This window comes from Gopherus evgoodei, chromosome 3, assembly GCF_007399415.2.
Source record: "Gopherus evgoodei ecotype Sinaloan lineage chromosome 3, rGopEvg1_v1.p, whole genome shotgun sequence".
NCBI lineage: Eukaryota > Metazoa > Chordata > Testudines > Testudinidae > Gopherus > Gopherus evgoodei.
The window spans coordinates 108,987,166-109,008,316 of record NC_044324.1 but is presented as its reverse complement, the minus strand read 5'-3'; the positions used below and the strand labels follow the sequence as shown (position 1 = coordinate 109,008,316).

The following is a 21,151-nucleotide window of genomic DNA, read 5'->3' as shown; positions in this document are numbered from 1 at the left end:
TACACTTCAGATATTATACTCCATGAGTGGAAAACCACAATGCAACATAAATTGGAATTAATTCCAGTACCAAGTTTTACAAACATGATTCAAGTCCCTGAGCAATAGTATAATAACAAAGGATAAATCTACAGTACCAGGAACCAGGCTGACTTGTGGCCCACCTGCAGTGTCCACTAATGCACTAACAGAAATTTCAAATCCAATGCTAGATTTATAGATTGAAACACAGAATTTTATAGGTATTGTAGACTGCACACTGCAGCCATCTAGATGGGATTGCTGCTGTGCCAGCTCATATAAAGTTCCTCAGTGCACACATCATTCATTTTATAGAAAGAGTTCAGAAGACTTCAAATGAAACCATTGATTTTAAGAAGACCAGACAGTAGAATAATCTGACATAAATCAGGGGGAAAGGTTTGAGATTACCTAGTTGTAGATACAATGCCAATTTTTTTTTAAAAATCCCTCTAGCTACATTTTATCAATTTGGTTTTTATTCATGTTGAGTGCTAAAAGACACCTCTCTGATGCATGGTCTGAACATCCTGGCATAGTCTATTCTTTAAATGAGGAAACAAAAATTAAGATCTTCCTCTCATATCCAAGGCATCTCAGCACTATGAGCTGTCAGAATCACTTATCATATACAAGGGAATTTCAGTGCTTCAAAATAGATATATTTATAGAATTGTGATTCTCTCTAATAGTCCACATGATTTCACTTTGTTGTGGGTTTGACAGTAGAAGCCAAAAAATAGAGTCAGAATGGGAAAAATGCAGACTATTTGAAAATGTTAAGACTTAAATAAACGTTAAAGATTTAATTGAGGAAAAATAACAATAAGCATCCTTCTAAATTACACCAACCTCAGCCCTGCACAAAGAGAAAATAAAAGCATTCATCAGAGGGCCTGCAGAACATTGTCATAAATGCAGTTCCCACATCTACCTGTAGATGGCAGCGATCCCATAGCTGAATGTGGCTCTTATGAGGAACCTCTTTATATTTGCCAGCACAGTCATGAATTCCCTTTTGCTGACTGGAGAGTCAGTGCCGTGCACAGTAAATAAGTCCGGTTTCAGCACAACTTCTTCAGTGTGTTCTTCAAATGGCTGCAGGTGAATGCCCTCCTTTGAAGTGCTGATTCTTAAGCCAGCTCCCTAGAGAGATCAATGTGTTAGGGATATAATTAAATATTAAAAAGGGTAGAAAAGATGCTGTATCATTGTAGATATTTGGTATAAAGAAGAACTGTAAAACATATTTTATAAGAACAGTCTATATCAGGAATGCACTGGATTTTCCAATGTTCCTGATATGAACTATGTTGCAGAAAGTCAGTGCATGCAAAATCCAGGTAACCCAATTGGAACCCAGTGGCCTGGCTTTGCATAGGTATGAGAAAATCCAGATAACCCACTGAAGCACAGTATACATGATACTATATAGCCCAGATGTTCAGAGTGTTATACTGGTTTAAAGTGTCTGCAAATGTTATTTGAATCAAAAAATGTTTTATTTCTTCATTTGTCTTGCTCATTATTACAAATGTCGTCTACAATATTTTCTAAGTACTTAGTCTTGCCTACCTAGTTTTAGGTCATTAAGCTCTGATCCTTATTTATCGCTGTAAATTGGCTGCAGACTCACCTTTACATGTCACTTTCGCCTGCTCACTTTTGAATGCTATTAGCCTTCAGTGTTCACAGAAGAGATGGACAAAAGTCTGTTGCTGGAAATGGAAATACTTTACCTCTATGATGATATCAGACTCCAGTATTGTTTGAACAGCTTCTTCCTGCCCTGTGAGCTCATAGGAGATGGTAAATTTCAGATGCCCTCCAGCAGCTGTTATCTACAATAAAGCAGAAAAATGCTTATTACATGATAGGAAACGTGTCTTTAACCATCCTGGGTTACTCTTTTCCTGTGACAATATTTCCAGGAAATGGACTTTCAGTGTTGTGAAAGGAGATGTGGATGATCTAGTGCCTCAAGCAGGAAGTCCTCATGAGCCATTCCCTCCCAGCCCCAAGCATGAGTGGACTCACTCTCACCTACTAATATTTTCCTCAGTGCCAGGCAAAGGTTGCAAATCACCCCAAATACAGTAAAACCAAGCAGCAGCAGTTCTTCAGAAACAGCTTTGAAATCTGTGCAAATACATCTCCCTTCACACTGCACTGTAAAAGGTTAAGGGCTGTTTCAAAGATAGGTTTTGAATGTCTTTCAGCCACTTTAGCCCACATCTGGTCCTTGCCTCCTTAAGAATCAACCAACCAGCCTTTTGTACAACACCTTGCATAACAGGATCCCCCTGATCCAGGACTAGAACTGCTAGGCACTACCATAATACAAATAATAAGCAACAATAATAATAATTAATAATGGATACAGCAGCTCCTATTCTGATGCAAAATATACCCATAAGGCAAACTGTTATAAAGGAAAAAGAGTTTTGCTTCATATCAATTGTAACCTAAAACAAAGGAATGTAATAATCTGTTCTCATGCAGTCAAACAAAGGAATGCTATGGTTCTTTATCTCAGCCATAATAAGAGGCTCTCCATAATAAGAGGCTAATAACCTCAGGTCATATCATGTATCAGAGGGTAGCCGTGTTAGTCTGGATCTGTAAAAGCAGCAAAGAATCCTGTGGCACCTTATAGACTAACAGACGTTTTGGAGCATGAGCTTTCGTGGGTGAATACCCACTTCCTCAGATGCATCTGAGGAAGTGGGTATTCACCCACGAAAGCTCATGCTCCAAAACGTCTGTTAGTCTATAAGGTGCCACAGGATTCTTTGCTGCTTTTACAGGTCATATCATGTCATTTCAGTGTATTTTTCCTAGTCTGTTTTTGCACCCAAATTCAGGGCCCTGACAATAACCTTCCGGAGAAAAATCACAACGCGTATAGATCATTTTTAGGACAGGAATCAAAACTACCGTCATGAATGACTGAATTCACTGCAAATACAGCAGTTTTTCTTTGCTTATTGCACCAAAACACTGTAAAAAAACACCCAACAATTTAAAAAAAAATATGAAAAAATCTCTGTTTTGTATTCCAGTGTAACACCTCCTCTGAGATGAACAACCTAAAACAGCAAACTTCCTGCCCTTCCAATCCATATAGCTGACCACAGAGCAGTCTTGTGAGTATTCTGCAGGAAAGAGAACAGTATGGTTATTCACAAGGCTGATCCAAGTGAACAATATGCTGTATTCTATCATTCATCATACTGGATGTTTTACACAGCGTGTTTGCACACATGTAACAGAAAGCAAATTACCTGTGAACTGTATTTAAAAAAAGGGGGCGGGGGAAATCAATCTCCTTATTTAAGATGCAGCCTCAGCCCATTTTAGATCACATATGGAAGTATAAAAATCTGTGGATTTAGGCTGTATAGTTAGTAGCCATGTGAAAACTACAAAAGGCTCCCAGGATTCATTAGCAACCAAAAGTTTGGATGTGTATCCAAATGTCATCCAGACCAGTCGGGTCTACAAAACTACCTCCAGCCTCGGGTGACACCGAAAATATCTAAAAAAACCCTAGCCTCTAATGCGATGCTTTGGCACTTCTGCTTCTAGTCCTGACTGAGCCTGAAGGGATTTAGGAGAATGAAAAGCAATAGGAAAGCAAAGATAGTCAAGCTTTTTTCAACCTCAGAAAAGATCTAAATCAGATCAGTTCTTATTTTGTCTAGTTAATTTCAGAAAGGGTCTGAATGAGGTCAGTTTATTTTCTCTAGTTGACCCATCCCTTTTTAGCTAGCACAGATAATGAACACATGGATGCAATATAAATTTTCAGTGGTCACCCTTTCTACACATAGTGCCACCACAGCTAAGAAGAGTTAGAAGAGTTTCTTTAAATGCCACCATAATGGTAGCACAGGAACGCCAGTGTTTCAAAGTTGTATGTACTGTTGTTGTAGCTGCACTTTGGTCCCAGGATACTAGACAGAAAATGTGGGTGAGATAATATCTTTTATTGGACCAACTAATGTTGTCTCTCTCACCAACAGAAGTTGGTCCAATAAAAGATATTATCTCATCCACTATGTCTCTCTAATGTTTCAAAGTGGCACTTACAAGGTACTTTGGTCAGCTCTGGAAGTGTATTTTACCTGGTATTCTATGTAATACTGAAGTGGTTAACAATACAACTGAAGTCTCACAACATGCTAGAAGTTATCGCTTACATTTGCCATTGTTTTTGAATGTACTAGCCTTCCTCTGTTGCAACCTAGATTTAGTTACAATTTAAGTCATGGGTAAAAACGAATGTGTGGTCTCGTCTTTGTCTGATATCAACTATCTTCATTTAGGAAGGGCAGTTCTGTTTTTATTCTGGTATTTTTATGAACTACCATCATAGCATCTGGGCAATTTAATAACACATTTAAAATTTCATGACATAAAATAGTCACTTTGAGGCTATCAGTTTAAATTCATGAACTGTAGTCCTGCCATCGCTGTGCTGCATAAACAAATATGCCTCATAAGAACATAAGAATTCCCATACTGAGTATGACCAGGTCCATCTAGCCCAGTATCCTCTCTCTGACCGTCTGACCTCTGACCATGGCCCATACTAGGGCCTCACGGGGAAGTGTACAGAACAGGGCAGTTCTGCTACCTTCTTACCTGGCAAGCAATTTACCATGTGGTTCTCCTGATCATCACAAACTCAACTATCTGTATTTCTAAAAATTGACTCCTCCACTGCTATTGCCTGTGTCTTCCTAATAATTAGAATCCCATCTCCCCCCGCCCTCTCCCCAACAGGGATATCCTCATTGTGAGGATATCATGACATTATCTAGAAGATGCTTCCCAACTATGGGATCATTTCCCTCCACTCCAGCTTCATGGTCTCCAGCCCCAGACTTTCATCCTCCTTAATAGTACAGGGCTGTTGGACAAGATGTGGGACTGCTCTATGTGCTCTCTGTCTCCCTTTGCCTTCAAAGCCCATATTCTGTCTTTGAGGGCTTTGAATTGCATGCACACATACGCCATCTGCCTGTGAGGCAGGTAATCATACACATTGCACTCAGTGCAATAAATTGGGTAGCCCCCCTCTGATACTGGTGTTCGATCTGCTTTTTTATTCAGCCTAAGTTCAGATGTTTGTGAAATGTATTGGGATCTCTTTATTCCATCAGTTACTTTTCTTGGGAATTTGGAGCCTTTCTAATTGTTAAATCCTTCGGACCCCTCTCCCTACAGTTAAACTCTCCTTACCTTGGCAACTAACTCAGTTGCTATGCTCTCTCACACTCACTCTGTTATGGGCTATCTCTGCTCTCATGAGCCCTCTACATGTATAGCTTTGGCTAGGCCACATCTGCTCCTATCCTCCTATTGATTACTCTCAACCGAGAATGACTTATCACTGGTCTTAAACAATTAAGTTCCAGATCCAGTCAGGAGGAGAAACACATCAGATCTTAACTTCTGCAGCGGGACACAGGATGGTAGGGAATTTCTCACAAATTTGGATCCTAGACCATTAGGGATTCTAAATAGTTTGCAACCAACACTTTTTAAATTGCATATGGAAGTGAACAGGAAGATTGAGAAGATCATAGAGCCAGCACTTAAAGTTGTCTGAAAGAAATGGGAGGGCCCTATCATTTTCTGCAGAAATGAGAGCAATATCACACCTGCTGTCCAGCCACCCCCTATCAATTTTACCCCCACATCTGTTCTGCTCCCCGGCTCGACATCAGTTCTGACCCAGGCCCCCTATAAATTCTGACCCCACATCTCTTTTGACCCTGCTCCAGCCCCCACCCGTGCATCACCTCTGCTCCTCCAGCAACTGTTGGGGCTCCTTCCTCCCCTCCTGTGAAACGAGTTTGGCTCCTGAGGGGAGTGAATTGGTGAAAATAGCCAATCAGAAAAAATTCCACACACACACCCTGTCCACCCCTCAGGCAGGGCTGAAATGTGTGCCCCTCCAAGACCCAGCTTGAGCTGTGGAAATTTTATTTTCTGGGTACCTGCAAGTGCTTTCAACCAGGTACAAACTAAGCATGGCATGGAGCACTAGTGAAAAATACTCATATAAACCCAACCCAACATTCAGCAGAACTGCTGCACTCTGCATCATCTGAAGAATCTAAGTCCTCTTTCAAGGATCATCTTCTGAGTTCTTTTTAACACCAACTACAGCACAATTTCATAGTCGATCTTGATGGTGACAAATGCACGGATCACTGAGGCAAGCACTGTTGCTTAAAAAATTGGTAAGAATTTTTTGGTATTTTTTTCCCCACAGAACTCTTATCACCATTTTTCATGAAATGTCAAAATTTTCTGACCAGCTCGTGTAGCAAAGTCTGCATCTGAGTGGAAGGGCCACTGCTTCCTGGGGAAACCTAGATGACAATAGGCATGACAAATTGCTGCAACTATGGCCATGATCTAGAAAACCATGTAAGCATCAGCGGAACTACTCCCGCACTTAAAGTTAAGAATTTTGATTAACTGGGGCACCTCAGAGAATGCAGATACAACAAATGATGGAGCAAGACTTCTCCATTTCTCCCTACACAGCAGAATGGCTTCTATCTTACCTGGCATAAACAGAACCCTATCTATGGTGTCCCTAGCCTCTGTTTGCCAGAGGCTGAGAATGAGTGATAGGGAATATATCACATGATGATCACCCGTTTTGTTCATTCCCTTTGGGGCATCGGAAGACTGGATACTGGGCTAGATGGACCTTGGGTCTGACCCCATATGGCCATTCATATGTTCTCTGTTACACACTGTTAACAGAGAAGACTAGAGAAGCCAGATTCAACATAAGAAGCTGTACAACCAAGTGCCATCCACATATTCCTGGCACTGCATACTGTATCATCTCATTTTCTCCCTCAGCAACAACACTCTACATATATACCGAACAGAAGGGATAACAGAATAGAACCATGGGGATCCCAACAAGTTAGAAGCCATGGTTAGAACAAGTACTTTAGCAACATTTTCACTATTCCCACTACATCCCTGCAAAAAAGCTCTTATATATATTTCCATGTATATCAACAGAGGTAAAAAGAAGCATCCTTATTTCTCTCCTTATATCTTCCAAATGTTGTCAAGTATTGGGTACTATATACATATCAATAACACATATTACAGGTTAGTATGATTTGACATGATTTCTAGTCTTTGCTGAAGAGCGATTCAAGGACAGAAATAAGAGGAATGAAGCTAGTCAGCATTCAGGTGTGGTACCTTAGATCTGTAGAAAAAGACTGCACAGCACCAGTCCACACTAAGCCTAAAGGTAGCTAGTACTGCAAGTCTTTCGTTATCATGAGTATCAAGTTCAGCCAATTAAAATAAAACAAAAACACAAGAATCTCTTTTTCATGTGCACTTGTCTTAATTCAGCCTGGAGGGGAAGAAACAACATATTTACAAGTAACTTTACAATTATTGAGCAAGATAACCTGATGTCACCAGTAATAATATGGTACATATACAACACACTGCATTAGGGATTTAATGAGGCAGACAGATTTTCACATATATATGGTAATGCCAAAGGTAGTATAGCTGTGAGATCACAAAGAATCTTCTGGAAAAAAAAATTCTGAGAAGAATAAGAAAGGGGAATAGAGAAGAGAATGATTAAGCAAGGAGAAAACTTTTCTACAAAAGAACGCTATAATCTTTCCTCTTCTGTCTGTGCCAGATGATGAGTTAAGGCTCCATCCTGCAAGCTCACTAAAATCGCACTTAATTCAAGATAAACAGAGTGCTCAGCACTCCCAGGAATTGCTCAGCAGGTTGCAGGATCATGCCCTAAGTTATATTGCAACTGAAAAATACTTTTTGTTTGGCTGTTTAATGTTTCAGATAAGCTCACTCTGAAAGCATATGTTAAGAAATGCTGTAGAAATCTGATGAAGTGGGCTCTAGGCCATGAAAGTTTATGCCCAGATAAATTTGTTAGTCTCTAAGGTGCCACAGGGACTCCTCATTGTTTTTGCTGATACAGACTAACACAGCTCCCACTCTGAAATCTGTAGTTATTTAGTAGCACTCATTCATGAAAAAATGAGTGACACTGAATTTTGATCCATAAACTAAAAAACTTTAAATAGACATGTCCTGTCTTCCATATTTATGACCGATGGAACTAGTGTTTTAAGTTTATACTCATCTCAGTTTTCTCTTCTGTCCATATCTTTGATATATTTTTATCCTTTTGGTACTTTTTTTTTTAGCTGAGAATACTTTGTTATTGACCTGGAGTTTTAGGAGGAGAGCCCTACTATTTCTAACTACACCTTCAAGCCAGAGCAAGTGAAAAGGAAATATCTCAGTAAAATAATAAACTTTTTTAATCTAATGTTATTCAAAATTATCTGAACGTATACAAGCCTGAACACAAAGTAGGGCAACTCTGGATCCCACAATTTTGCCTTTAATAATATAGGGAATACTGCAAACACTGACATGACACATTTTAGTTAGCTAAGGCAACAATGATTTTAAGAGTGACTATTAAAGATAAATATTTTAACATTTCATGGAATAACATTCTAAGTGATATTTTTATTTTCTGTCTGGTATTTTAATTATTAGATAAACTTCCATCAATGCCATTGTAGTCAATAGGCGTTTTGCCTAATTATGAAATACAGATGGAAAGCAGGATTTGGGCTATTATTTAATCAGAAAACCTGTTCAATGGACCTGAGATAGACCACTGGTTGGAGCCAGCTTGGTAACTCCAATTTTCCTCTGATATTTGTGCACTTTAATGTGAAGCTTTACTATACATGATATAACTAATGAAAACACTACCAAACCTGAAGATAAATATAATGGATGGGGGAGGAGGGCCCTCGTTGGTAAATATGGACTAGGACTCCAAACTGTTTTATAGGATTTTTGAGGTGGTGTGTAGGAATGTCAGGGGGACAAGACAATTTCAGCGCGGTCCCCCCTCTATCAAAAGGCCAGTGATTGAAAGCTGTGACCAAATGCACCCCTATAGACCAGTCAGCTTAACTTCTGTACCTGGAAAGACAATGAAGCAAATAATTAAGCTATCAATCTACAAACACTTAGAAGATAATAAGGTGATAAACAACAATCAGCATGGATTTGTAAAGAACAAATCGTGTCAAACCAACCTGATAGCTTTCTTTGACAGGGTAACAAGCCCTGTGGACCTTCTCATAAACAAACTAGGGAAATGTAACCTAGATGGAGCTACAATAAGGTGGGTGTATAACTGGTTGGAAAATCATTCTCAGAGAGTAGTTATCAGTGGTTCACAGTCATGCTGGAAGGGCATAATGAGTGGAGTCCCACAGGGATCGGTTCTGGGTCTGGTTCTATTCAATATCTTCATCAATGATTTAGATAATGGCATAAAGTACACTTATAAACTTTGCAGATGATACCAGGCTGAGAGGGGTTGCAAGTGCTTTGGAGGATGGGATTAAAATTTTAAATGATCTGGACAAACTGGAGAAATGATCCAAAGTAAATAGTATAAAATTCAATAAGGACAAATGCAAAGTACTTCACTTAGGAAGGAACAATCAGTTGCACACACACAATATGGGAAATGACTGCCTAGGAAGAAGTACTGTAGAAAGGGATCTGGGGGTCATAGTGGATCACAAGCTAAATATGAGTCAACAGTGTAATGCTGTGGCAAAAAAAGCAAACATCATTCTGGGATGGATTAGCAGGAATATTGTAAGCAAGACACAAGAAGTAATTTTTCCACTCTACTCTGTGCTGATTAGGCCTCAGCTGGAGTACTGTGTCCAGTTCTGGGTGCCGCATTTCAGGAAAGATGTGGACAAATTGGAGAAAGTCCAGAGAAGACCAACAAAAATGATTAGAAAACATGACCTGAGGGAAGATTGAAAAAAATGGGTTTGTTTAGTCTGGCGAAGAGAAGACTGAGAGGGGACATGATAACAGTTTTCAAGTACGTAAAAGGTTGCTACAAAGAGGAGGGAGAAAAATTGTTCTTCTTAACCTCTGAGGACAGGACAAGCAGCAATGGGCTTAAACTGCAGCAAAGGTTGTGGAATCTCCATCATTGGGGATTTGTAAGAGCAGGTTGGACAAACACCTGTCAGGGTGGTCTAGATAATACGTAGTCCTGCCTTGAGTGCAGGGGATTGACTAGATGACCTCTTGAGGTCCCTTCCAGTTCTATGATTCTATATTCACACTATTGTAATAATCTTTGTACAAAATATGCCTTGTCAGATATATTTTGAAAACTAATAATTCACCAGGCAATAATATGGAGAAATGCAACATATATATAAAGTTATGAATTCCCCTGAATTTTGTTGGTAGCACACTTCAAACCCACATAGCCCCGATTAGGCAGGACTGGTCAAGCAGAACTTAAACAAAGAAATGTGTGTTTACCTCATTTACATATAAATAATAAACAAGGTCCTTGAAACAGCAAGAGGGAAACAAGGCAAATCTGCATTTTAGCAAACAGGATGGAACCTCTTTCACAATGAGACCCCATGTCTCAATTTTCACAGCTGAAAGGAAATTTATCTCAGGGTAACTCTCAAGAAAATACATTTCAAAGGGTGACTGAACTATAAAAGTGAGGGGCAAAACCACCTCAAGTTATCTCTCCCTAGCCATCTCTTGTTCACCTAAGAAAACAAAAGAAACAGCCTATGGACTTTGGAGCAGATCTTGACCTGAAACTGGTTAAGCAGTGTTACTGGGAACCTGTGGTAAGAATTTCACCTTGAACCAAGTCTAGTTTGTTAAGTTTAGTACTAGGACCCATTTCATCTTTCGTTTTCGTGTGACCATTTCTGACTTCTAGTGCCTTATACTAGTTTTATTCTTGGATCAAAAGTAATCCAGTGTTGTGAGCAGTGTGGGTAAATCCATTTACGGTAGCAGACTTTTGTATATTGATCCCCTAAGAGGGGCAATGGACCTAATATAGCTGGATTGTTCAGGAGAGAGCTAGACAGTGTAAAAGGTATGTTTGGAGGGAAAATCCAGGACTGAGAGTACATTGGGGTCACCTTGCAAGTAGTAACCAAGGCTGCTGGAAGCTAGAGTGTGGTTGGTGTTTGCTAACAGGCTGCTGGGGTCACAGATGCTGGACCAGGGCTGTGACTATACACAGACACTAAGGGTATGTCTACACTATGGGATTATTCTGATTTTACAGAAACCGGTTTTTGGAAACAGATTGTATAAAGTCGAGTGCCCGCGGCCACACTAAGCATATTAATTTGGTGGTGTGCGTCCATGTATCGAGCCTAGCATCGATTTCCAGAGCGTTGCACTATGGGTAGCTCTCCCATAGCTATCCCTTAGTTCCTGCAGTCTCCCTCACCTATTGGAATTCTGGGTTGAGATACCAATGCATGATGGGGCAAAAACAGTGTTGTGGGTGATTCGGGTAAATGTCGTCAGACAATCCTTCCTCCGTGAAAGCAACGGCAGACAATCATTTCACACCCTTTTCCCTGGATTGCCCTGGCAGATGCCATAGCATGGCAACCATGGAGCCCATTCCGCCTTTTTTCACTGTCCCCATAAGTCTACTGGATATTGTTAACAGACGCAGTACTGCAGCCCTACACAGCAGCATTCCCTTGCCTTTTGCAAGTTAGCAAAGACGGTTACCAGCTCTACTATACCGTCTGCTGCCTTGCAAGTTGACAATGACAGTTACCAATCATTCTGTACTGTCTGCTGCTGTCATGGGTGCTCCTGGCTGGCCTCGGTGAGGTTGGCCAGGGGCGCATGGACAAAAATGGGAATGACTGCCCAGGTCATTCTTTTCTTTAAGTTTTGTCTAAAGGGAGAGTCAGTCCTGCCTAGAATACCAGCCAAGCCTATTAAAGAACCAGAGAGGCAAACAGCCGCTCCAGGTCAGAGCCCCAGACATAACGCAGATGAGATGAGCTGCATGCCATTCTAGAGGGTGCCCCTGCAACAACGCCACCCGTTGCTTCCCTCCTCCACCATCCCTCCAGGGCTACCATGGCAGTTATCCCCCCATTTGTGTGATGAAGTAATAAAGAAGGCATGAATAAGAAACACTGACTTTATTGCCTCTGCAAGCAGAGATAAAAGGGGGGAGGGGAGGGCAGCCTCCAGCTGCTATGATATTCCAGGCAGGAGTGAATCTCCAGGAGACGAAACATAAGAAAATGACCAGGAGTCATTCCCATTTTTGCCCAGGCGCCCCGTCCGACCTCATCGAGGCCAGCCAGGAGCACTCATGGGACGATGATGATGGATATCAGTCATACTGCACCGTCTTCCGTCCGCAAGGGAAGGGAAGGGAAGGGGATGCTGCTGTGTAGTGCTGCAGCACCGTGTCTGCCAGCAGCATCCTGTAGACAAACGGTGACATTGAAAAAAGGTGAGAAACAATTATTTTACCTTTGCTTTCATGGTGGGGGGCAGCTGACGACATACACCCTGAACCACCCGCAACAATGTTTTTGACCCTTCAGGCTTTGGGAGCTCAGCCAAGAATTCAAATTCTTTTCAGAGAGTGTGGGAACTATGGGATAGCTACAGTCGTCAGTCGCCCCTCCCTCCGTAAACATCCATTTCATTCTTTGGCTTTCTGGTACACTTGTCTCAGCTCCTTAAGTTTCACGCAGCACTCTGTCGAGTCCCTGTTGTGGCCTCTGTCCATTATAGCCTTGGAGATATTTTCAAATGTTTTGGCATTTCGTCTATTGGAACGGAGTTCTGATAGAACATATTCATCTCCCCATACTGAGATCAGATTCAGTATCTCCTGTACGGTCCATGCCCGGAGCTCTTTTTTGATTCTGGGACTGCATGGTCATCTGTGCTGATCAGCGCTCCATTCTGGGCAAACAGGAAATGAAATTCAAAAGTTTGCAGGGCTTTTCCTGTCTACCTGGCCAGTGCATCTGAGTTCAGATTGCTCTCCAGAGCGCTCACAATGGAGCACTGTGGGATAGCTCCCGGAGGCCAATACCGTCAAGTTGTGGTCACACTAACCCTAATCTGAAATGGCAATACCGATTTCAGCGCTACTCTCCTCGTCAGGGAGGAGTACACATATTGATATTAAGAGCCTTTTATATCAAAATAAAGGGCTTTGTTGTGTGGATGGGTGCAGCATTAATTTGTTTTGATGCTGCTAAATTCAAAATAAACTCGTAGTGTAGACCAGGCCTCAGGGTGTAACCTCCATGCTGTTTGGTTGTTTGTGAGGAACCTGGGCTGCACAGGTTGGACTCATCAGCAAAGCATTTTGAGGCACCCCAGGTTGCAGGACAGGTGTGAGACAGCCCCTCACTGGTCTGGATTGCACCCCGGAGTGTCATACAGGCCATTAAGGGTGATTAGGTTTAATTGCCAAACAGTGAAGCACCCATCATAGGGACATTATCTGAGATGTTCTGGCTGGCTACCTGGGGGGAAAAAAAGTCTCTGGCTAAAAGAAGACTTCACATGTAGGCTCTGTAAGAAAATCCATTGAGATATGTAGTAATTGGGTAAAGAAAGTAAATTGGGTCTTTTCTGTTCCTGCAACTCAAAGGGAAGCCCATCTAGATGAGCTCGTAATGAACCACAAGATTAAATGAGTTTAGATGAGTGTCAGCTGTTTGTTGTTTTAAAATAGTTTTCTTTAATACTTTGTTCTGTTTGCTAATAAACTCGATTGTGTTAAGAAGGCTGCTGTTCACTATATCACTATGTACTGAACACCTGTGTTTCTTCCCTTCAGGAGTCTGTGATGACTCCCGAAGGGAAGAAACACAGGTGTCCAGTCAGACCTGCACAGTAATAAGCTAGCATAGACAAGCTGTTGCATGCAGATCCTGGTCTAACAGGGAGAATTGTGACTTTCCACCCTCAGATAGGTCAGGGCACAAGACCTAATGTTTGAAGGAGAGCACTAAGAGAGACTAGAAAGGAGACAGAGGTGCAGCTAGCCCTGGAACTCTGACAGTAATCTTTAGCAAACGTTATATACATTTAAAACATACACATTAAAAGGTTTTAACATATGGTGCATTGCTTTCACATCTTTCTACAGAAAGATGTTTCAATGAGTTCTATAAAGTTTCCTTTGTTGCCGGCAGTGAAAATGAACTAGGAAGACACAAAAGAAATCCCAAACCTCTCAGTAAAAGCACTGATATAGTAATGTTGAACATAAAACATATGTACCTTGCCCATGAGTGCAGTGGTGCATTTAGTAGTAAAACTCCTGCCTCAGAATGGATTTCTTTCAGAGAGGCTTTAATCTCTGACCTAATCCAAAAGAGCATGATACGTTTAAAAGCAGAAGGAAATTACTGCAGCGAAGTGGACTCATGCTATGTATTCAGGGATTTCACTACTTACAGTACATGGCTTTAGAAATGCAATGAATACACTCTGGGGTAGAAGTGCACACTGGCAGAAGGGTGGACAAAATGACCCAGCAGGTCTTTTCCATTTCTAATATCAGTGATTCCATGACTATTACACATACATTCCATTGGCATTGGTGCCATTACACAGATATAAAATAGAATGAATGAGAGATATCAAATAAGGTACTAAAATATTGGTGTTCACTTTTACTGACACAGACCCCAACCCCTTTTTGTAGCTGCCAAGACCAAATTTATCCTTTGTTTTAGACAATCAGAAACCAGATTAGTCATCAAAGCAGCGTTACACGTGTTTTTTCAATGGTTAGAGATAGTATTTAACAATTTGTATCCATCACCAAGATTTAAAAATTTGACTAGATAACACGTTTTGTATGGTATACTTAGGCTATGTAAGAAGCAACGGTATTTCTATTACCATCAATATATTAATAGGAAGAATGTTCTAATCAGGAGTTTCTCCAAATTACTTCCAGCAAACCAAAGTTGGGAAGGTGTCTCACACCAACCATTTGACACTAACTAAGCATGCTAAGAAAAAATGTTGCCTATTAAGATTTTTTCCCCTTTCATGCCTATGAACTTCCCATCATTTGTCATGATCCCAAATTCTGACACCTGACAACTTGTTCAGTACTCTATGGGTTCTGTCAGCATACTAGTGGCAGTATCTGCCACTAGATTTTCTTTACACACAGTGCCGGGAGATACTGAAACCACATTTATATACAATCCACATTATTTGGATTGTCTCACTTTCATCCACTCTTCAGGTATGTATTTATTTTTAAGTCATAGGTATTAGCAAATATAGCGACATCTGATGCCAGTACAGCAGTGGTTGCAATGAGGAAGAAATCCCCCCCAAAATAGTAGCACTCAGAGTGTTCTATAGGCTGTTTCCTCAATCCATGATTGACTGGCACCTATGCTATAGTGACTGGGTTTGACAAGTGGTGACTGGACAGCATGCCATCTTAACAGATGGATGTAAGTACAAAGAGTTTATGTATGTGCCTTGGATGGGCTTACTGAGCGCAGGATTCACAGATGGGATTGTCCAAACATGTGTTTGTCCTGAGTTTACTTGTTACGTTTAAGGCAACGTTCCATCTTTAATCCAGCTCAGGTCTGGATTAACGTTTTTTTTTTAAAACAAAAACCAAATACAGACTGAAAACTCCAAAGGAAATTTAGTTTGGTATGGTTGATTCAATCTTAGTGTTGCATTTGGTGTGCATGTATGTGGAGTGGGGGAAGGGACAAGAAAGAAATTCCAGTGGGGTCCTCAGTGTTTTAGATCTATTCAAGTTGCATTTTGTTAGGAAGGAGAGTAACTAGTCTCCACTATCTTAGGGTACGTTCAGACTACCCGCCGTGTCGGCGGGTAGCAATCGATTTATCGGGATCGATATATTGCGTCTCATCTAAATGCGATGTATCGATCCCCGAACGCGCTCCCCGTTGACTTCGGAACTCCACTGGAGTGAATGGCGGTAGCGGAGTTGATGGGAGAGCTGCGGACATCGATCCCGAACCGTGAGGATGGGAGGTAAGTCGGAATAAGATACTTCGATTTCAGCTACGGTATTCCTGTAGCTGAAGACACCCCCCTGCCCAGTGTAGACCAGGCCCTAGATAGGATGTGAATTTAAGTAGCATACATAAACTTTGCCAAGAGTTTGTATTAATGTTTCAGATAAAGGAGAAAGCAGTAATGCCAGGCTCTGTTTGAATAACAGTATAGTTCTGATTCACTTTTTTCTCACCGTTTAGAGTTTTTGCCTCCTATAAATATTTTTCTTAGGAAGGTAGTCTTTATATTGTGCAATGGAATCCACCTCCAATCACCACCAATCGGTCTGTTGGGTGCAATAACAGTGCACAACAAAAGACATTTCCAGCCCTTAGTCTTATACAGGCTTACTATTTAGGAATACTCTGAATGCTTTATAATTCTATATCTGCACAAGCTGAATTGTACATTAAAATCACCTACATTCATTCAAAATAATACTCCAGAACAGTCATTGGAACAGCCAGAAATGTTTTAGAACAGTGTTTTTAAGGAATACACTTCCACAGTGTACATTGTAGACCTACTACTATATTCCCTGGTCCTGAAGCTTTCGTCAAATCTGTCAGTGGTTTTCTACAAAATAAACTACTCAGACTAATTTGACATGATTAAAAATTACCATTTAGTAGCAACCTTCAGTTTACTTGAACATACTTCTCTGATCAACAAATCAGACTGGAAATCTCATGAGTTCAGGAAGTCAAAGGATTTCCATTACTTCTTTTTTGAAACCATGTCAGAAATACTATGCTATACACTCGTATTTTAATATTTCACTTCCAGCCCCCTAGGCAGGCCTGGAAGTACAATTAACTCTTCTAAACTTTAATAATGATTTTGTTCAGGGTGGGTATTCATTTTATCAGAACTAATTCTACCATACCAAGGTTCTATATTAGGGAGGATAAACATCAATTATAAAGAACATCACTGAGAACACATCCCCTCTGTTCCACTCAAAAGATTTTAATGGCAAATCAAGATAAAAGTTTCTCACAAAACTCATAAAATAAGCCTTTTTACACAGTGCACATAGATACTAGATAAAGGACAATAGCTTCAAGAATTCACAAGACCCCTGAATGTTTTGCTGCTTCCCAGCAGTGAAAGTAAAAAAATATATATACTGAATCTGTTTCTTCTTCTGCTTTTCTCTTCTCTTTTTGAATGAATATAGAAGGCAACCTAATAGAATGATATCATCTATTCACAGAGAAGGAACAGCAAATCAGAGTTCCCACACAACACCTCTTATGTGCCTTGACCATGTTCCTAAGGATAGTCTAGTTCAGTGGTTCTCAACTCGTGGCCCATTTGCAGCCCAATCAGCACATAGCTGCAGCTCATGAGACATCCTCAGGGACGTAACTAGGGTGGAGTGTGGGGGGGGCACCTGCACTAGGTGCAGAGCTGACAGGGGGTGGGTGGGGATGCAAAAATGGGGTGGCACTGGATCAGGCCAAGCATCAGACCCTCTCCCCCTACCATTCCCCTTGGCAGAATCAGGCCCAGCAGCACTGGCAGGAGGCCAGGATGCTCAGTGCCTCCCCCTTGCAGGATCGCAGATCCAGTGACCCTGGGTGGAGTGGCACTAGGACCACAATGGCAGATGGGAAGGGTGGGCTGCAGGGCTTAGCTATGCGCAGCCGAGGTAGGAGACCAGCAGGCACGGGGAAGGGGGCACAGGGGGTGGGGCAAGTGGAGGGGATGCACGGGGCTAGGGCTGCAGGGAGGGGGTGCAGCTGGTGCATGGGGGACAGACTCTAGGTAGGGGGAACTGGTGGCTGGGACAGTCCCTGGATTGGGGGTTAGATACCGGAACACAGTCCCTGGAGGCAGGGGAGGGGAGGTTGAGTGCTAGGGGCAGTCCTTTGGGGGGGATGATTGGGGGCAGTTGCTGGGGGGCAGTTCCTAGATGGGGGGACTGGATGCTGGGGGGGCAGTCCTGAGGGGAGGCATTCTGCCCTGGAAAGGGCATCCTGTCTCTGCAGGGCAGGCACATGTGCCAGCCCAGTGTTGGGGGAGGGTCTGGATGCAGGGGGGGACAGTCCCGAGGTGAGTGAGTGATAGTGGGGCATTCCCTGGCTAGGACGGCAGTCTAAGAAGAGGCTAAGCGGGCTGGATACCGAGAGACTGTCCCTGGATGGGGGGTTGGGTGCAGGCGGAACAGCCCCTGGCTGAGGGGGCACCTTGCAGTGGACAGGGCTCCCAATCCTTGTAGGCAGGCTCTGCAGCTGCTCTCTCCAGGCTCTCAGCCCAGCTGCACTGCCAGCAGCAACGCAGAAGTGAGGGTGGCAATACACTATGCTGTGCTACCCTTACAGTAATTTACTTAATTTTAACAGTTAATGTTTTGATTTATTTTGCGAATTGCAAATGCTCTTGGTAGACATTTGCCAGTGTTGAAATTAAAGGTACTAAATGAGTTTGAATCATATTGCTGTCATTTAACAAACACCAAACCTTTTTTGTGTATCTGTACAGGTAGTATATATATTGTGTGGATGCGGTCCACCTAGCACATAGAGAGCTGCATATGCGGCCTACAATGGTAAACAGGTTGAGAACCACTGGTCTACTTTCTATACTTGTGCAGTCATGGCCTCATTTATAAGAGTGCCTATTGGAGTCCCAACCGGAGTGGTGGCTTTGTGTATACTAGGAAATGGGAAGAGATCAACAGCTCCCTTGACACAGGTCACAGAAACCCATCCATTCATTCTCTTCAGACCAAGCAAGACTCAAACTGGACAGATAAAAGGCTCTATTTCCCATCACCAGTCCCCTAACCATTGCTATGATGTCTTATTCTATGCTTACACAGTGCCAAACACATTATTAGTGCTACTCTAATACGAGTACATCAGTAGTACTAATGTCTGCAGCGTGTATGTGTAGGGATCTTCAGGTCTCATCTATTCTTGCTTCCTGCTGCAGAAGAATTGAGGCCCAGCCACTTGAACTGTGGTCTGTGCTGCTTACTATCTTGAACAAGACTATCAAAATTCTTGTATAAATTGGGCACCTTACATTTGGAACAGACAGATTGTCACATGCAATAAACATTAATTAAAAATCTGTCTTACATCTCTCTTTCAATTCAATATATCTGCCATAATGAGAAATCTTTCAATGGAAAAGATTAAGTAATTCAATAAAAAGCTTATTATCTCAGGATTTTCTAAATTATACATATAAATCCAGCCCAATCTCACTTTTATTGAAATACTGTATAAACATTACCTGCTACTTTTAAATGAATCAGACTACATCATTCACTGGAAGTAAAAAAGACTCACTTGTCTAAATAAAGTTCAACAATTTATTGTATACAATACACATTTTGTAGAGCATCAAAGCGTACAATGATAAAATGGAACTTTGAGAGATTTTTTTTTACCATCTGAGTACAATATCTCATTCATTAGGAAGAGAGGATTTGTAGGACATCATTTTCTCAGTCGTGATTGCTATGGTCTCCATTCTGCCACCTTTATTCCTGTTGAGTAATAACTTTCTCTGCAAGTAGTGCCATTGAAATCAATGGAACAGAACATGTATTATAGCAGTTTCCCAAGAGTCCCGACCCAGAATGCCTGGTAGAAAAGGGACTTTAGCAGCTCTGGTCAACACCACTGATAGGCCCGTTAAAAGTCTGGTCAGCAGCACAGTGCAGCTAAGGCAGGCTCCCTGCCTGCCGTGGCTCTGCATGGCTCCCGGAAGCAGCGGCATGTCCCCCCCCTCCAGTTCCTACAGGCATCTAAGGGCCTCCACACACTGCCCCTTCCCCAAGCACTAGCTTGCAGCTTGCATTGATCAGGAGCTGCGACCAATGGGAGCTGCAGGGGTGGAACCTGTAGATGGGGCAGCATGCAGACCGGCCTGGCCGCACCTCCACGTAGAAGCTGGAGGGGGAACATGCTGCTACTTCCGGAAGCTGCCTGAAGTAAGCACCACAGGAAGCCTGCATCCCTGACCTGTTTCCTTGCCCCAACCCCTTGCCCTAGCCCCGATCCCCATCCCACCCTTGAACCACTAGGTCCCAGCCTGGAGCACCCTCCTGCACCCCAAACTCCTCATCCTGAGGCCCACCCCAGAGCCCGCACTCCCAGGTGGAGCCTTCACTGCCCCCCACATGCCCAACCCCCTGTCCCAGCCCTGATCCCCCAGTGATCAGCCTGGTGAAAATGAGCAAGTGAGGGTGGGGAGATCAAGAGTCCAGGGGAGGGGGGAATGGAGTGAGCAAGGGCTGGGCCTCAGAGGTGGTGCATGGCCTCGGAGGAGGGGTAAGAGTGTTCAGTTTTGTGCAAGTAGTAAGTTGAAAACCCTACCCACATGGGGTTTAGAGAGCATGGCCCCTTAAATCTTTTTCCTAGTGGGAAGTGGGAGAATGAGAAAAAAGGAGGGAAACTTCAGGGGGTGGCTCTGGAGCTCGGAGGGACAGAGAGGGAGCAGCCCGCAGGCCCTTGCAAAAGAAGCAGAGAGAACTTGCCTGAAGCCTGGGAAGGACAGAGAGGCCGATCGGGGACACCCCAAGACAGAAGCCAGGAGAAGCCCTGTGCCAGGGAGGAATCTCCTGAGAAGGACAGGCCAGAGCTGGATTTAGTATCACAGCTGCCCAGAGCTGCATGGGGCTGTGAGTACTGGGGCTTGTGACTCTGCACTGGGAACAAGGAGGGAGGTTGTAGCTAGTTAAGTGGGGAGGTGGTCGCTCTGTGTAGCTTTGCAGAGAGCAGCAGAAGAGGGCACCAGAGGGGTTTGTTGGGGGAAAGTTCACTGACGCCGAAGACGACCAGGAGCACCCAAGACTCACCACTAGACTGGAACTTTGCTCAGGACTCCTGAACTCTATGTGCAGACACATTGCTCAGTGTCTGCCCTTCCAGACTGTGCTACCACTGGGCCCATGGGGCCATGGTTTGGATGCAACTCTGTTTTACTGCTCCCCCTGTTTTCCCCTTGTTGTATTTCTCCTCTCATCCCTCTGTAAATAAATATCTCTCTTTCTTATATCCATTGTACTTTTCCTTTGGGTGTGTGTGTTCACTCTGGGGGGGTTGGAACAGGTGCCCCTGAGGTGGAAGGGATTTTTCCTGCTGCATTCCTGCATGTGCCTTCTCTTGGCCAGAGC

General features: G+C 42.7%; 1 protein-coding gene across 1 annotated transcript in view; it reads right to left on the bottom strand.

Annotated features, from left to right (window-relative positions):
- Window positions 1-21,151, bottom strand: part of LAMA2 (laminin subunit alpha 2) — a 377,975-nt gene that overhangs the window by 209,939 nt on the left and 146,885 nt on the right. The window contains exons 14-15 of the mRNA XM_030558337.1: window positions 1,761-1,862; window positions 956-1,167 (exon numbers count right to left, since the gene is read on the bottom strand). Coding sequence (XP_030414197.1) covers window positions 956-1,167; window positions 1,761-1,862 — 314 coding nt within the window. The remainder of the gene's footprint in view (window positions 1-955; window positions 1,168-1,760; window positions 1,863-21,151) is intronic.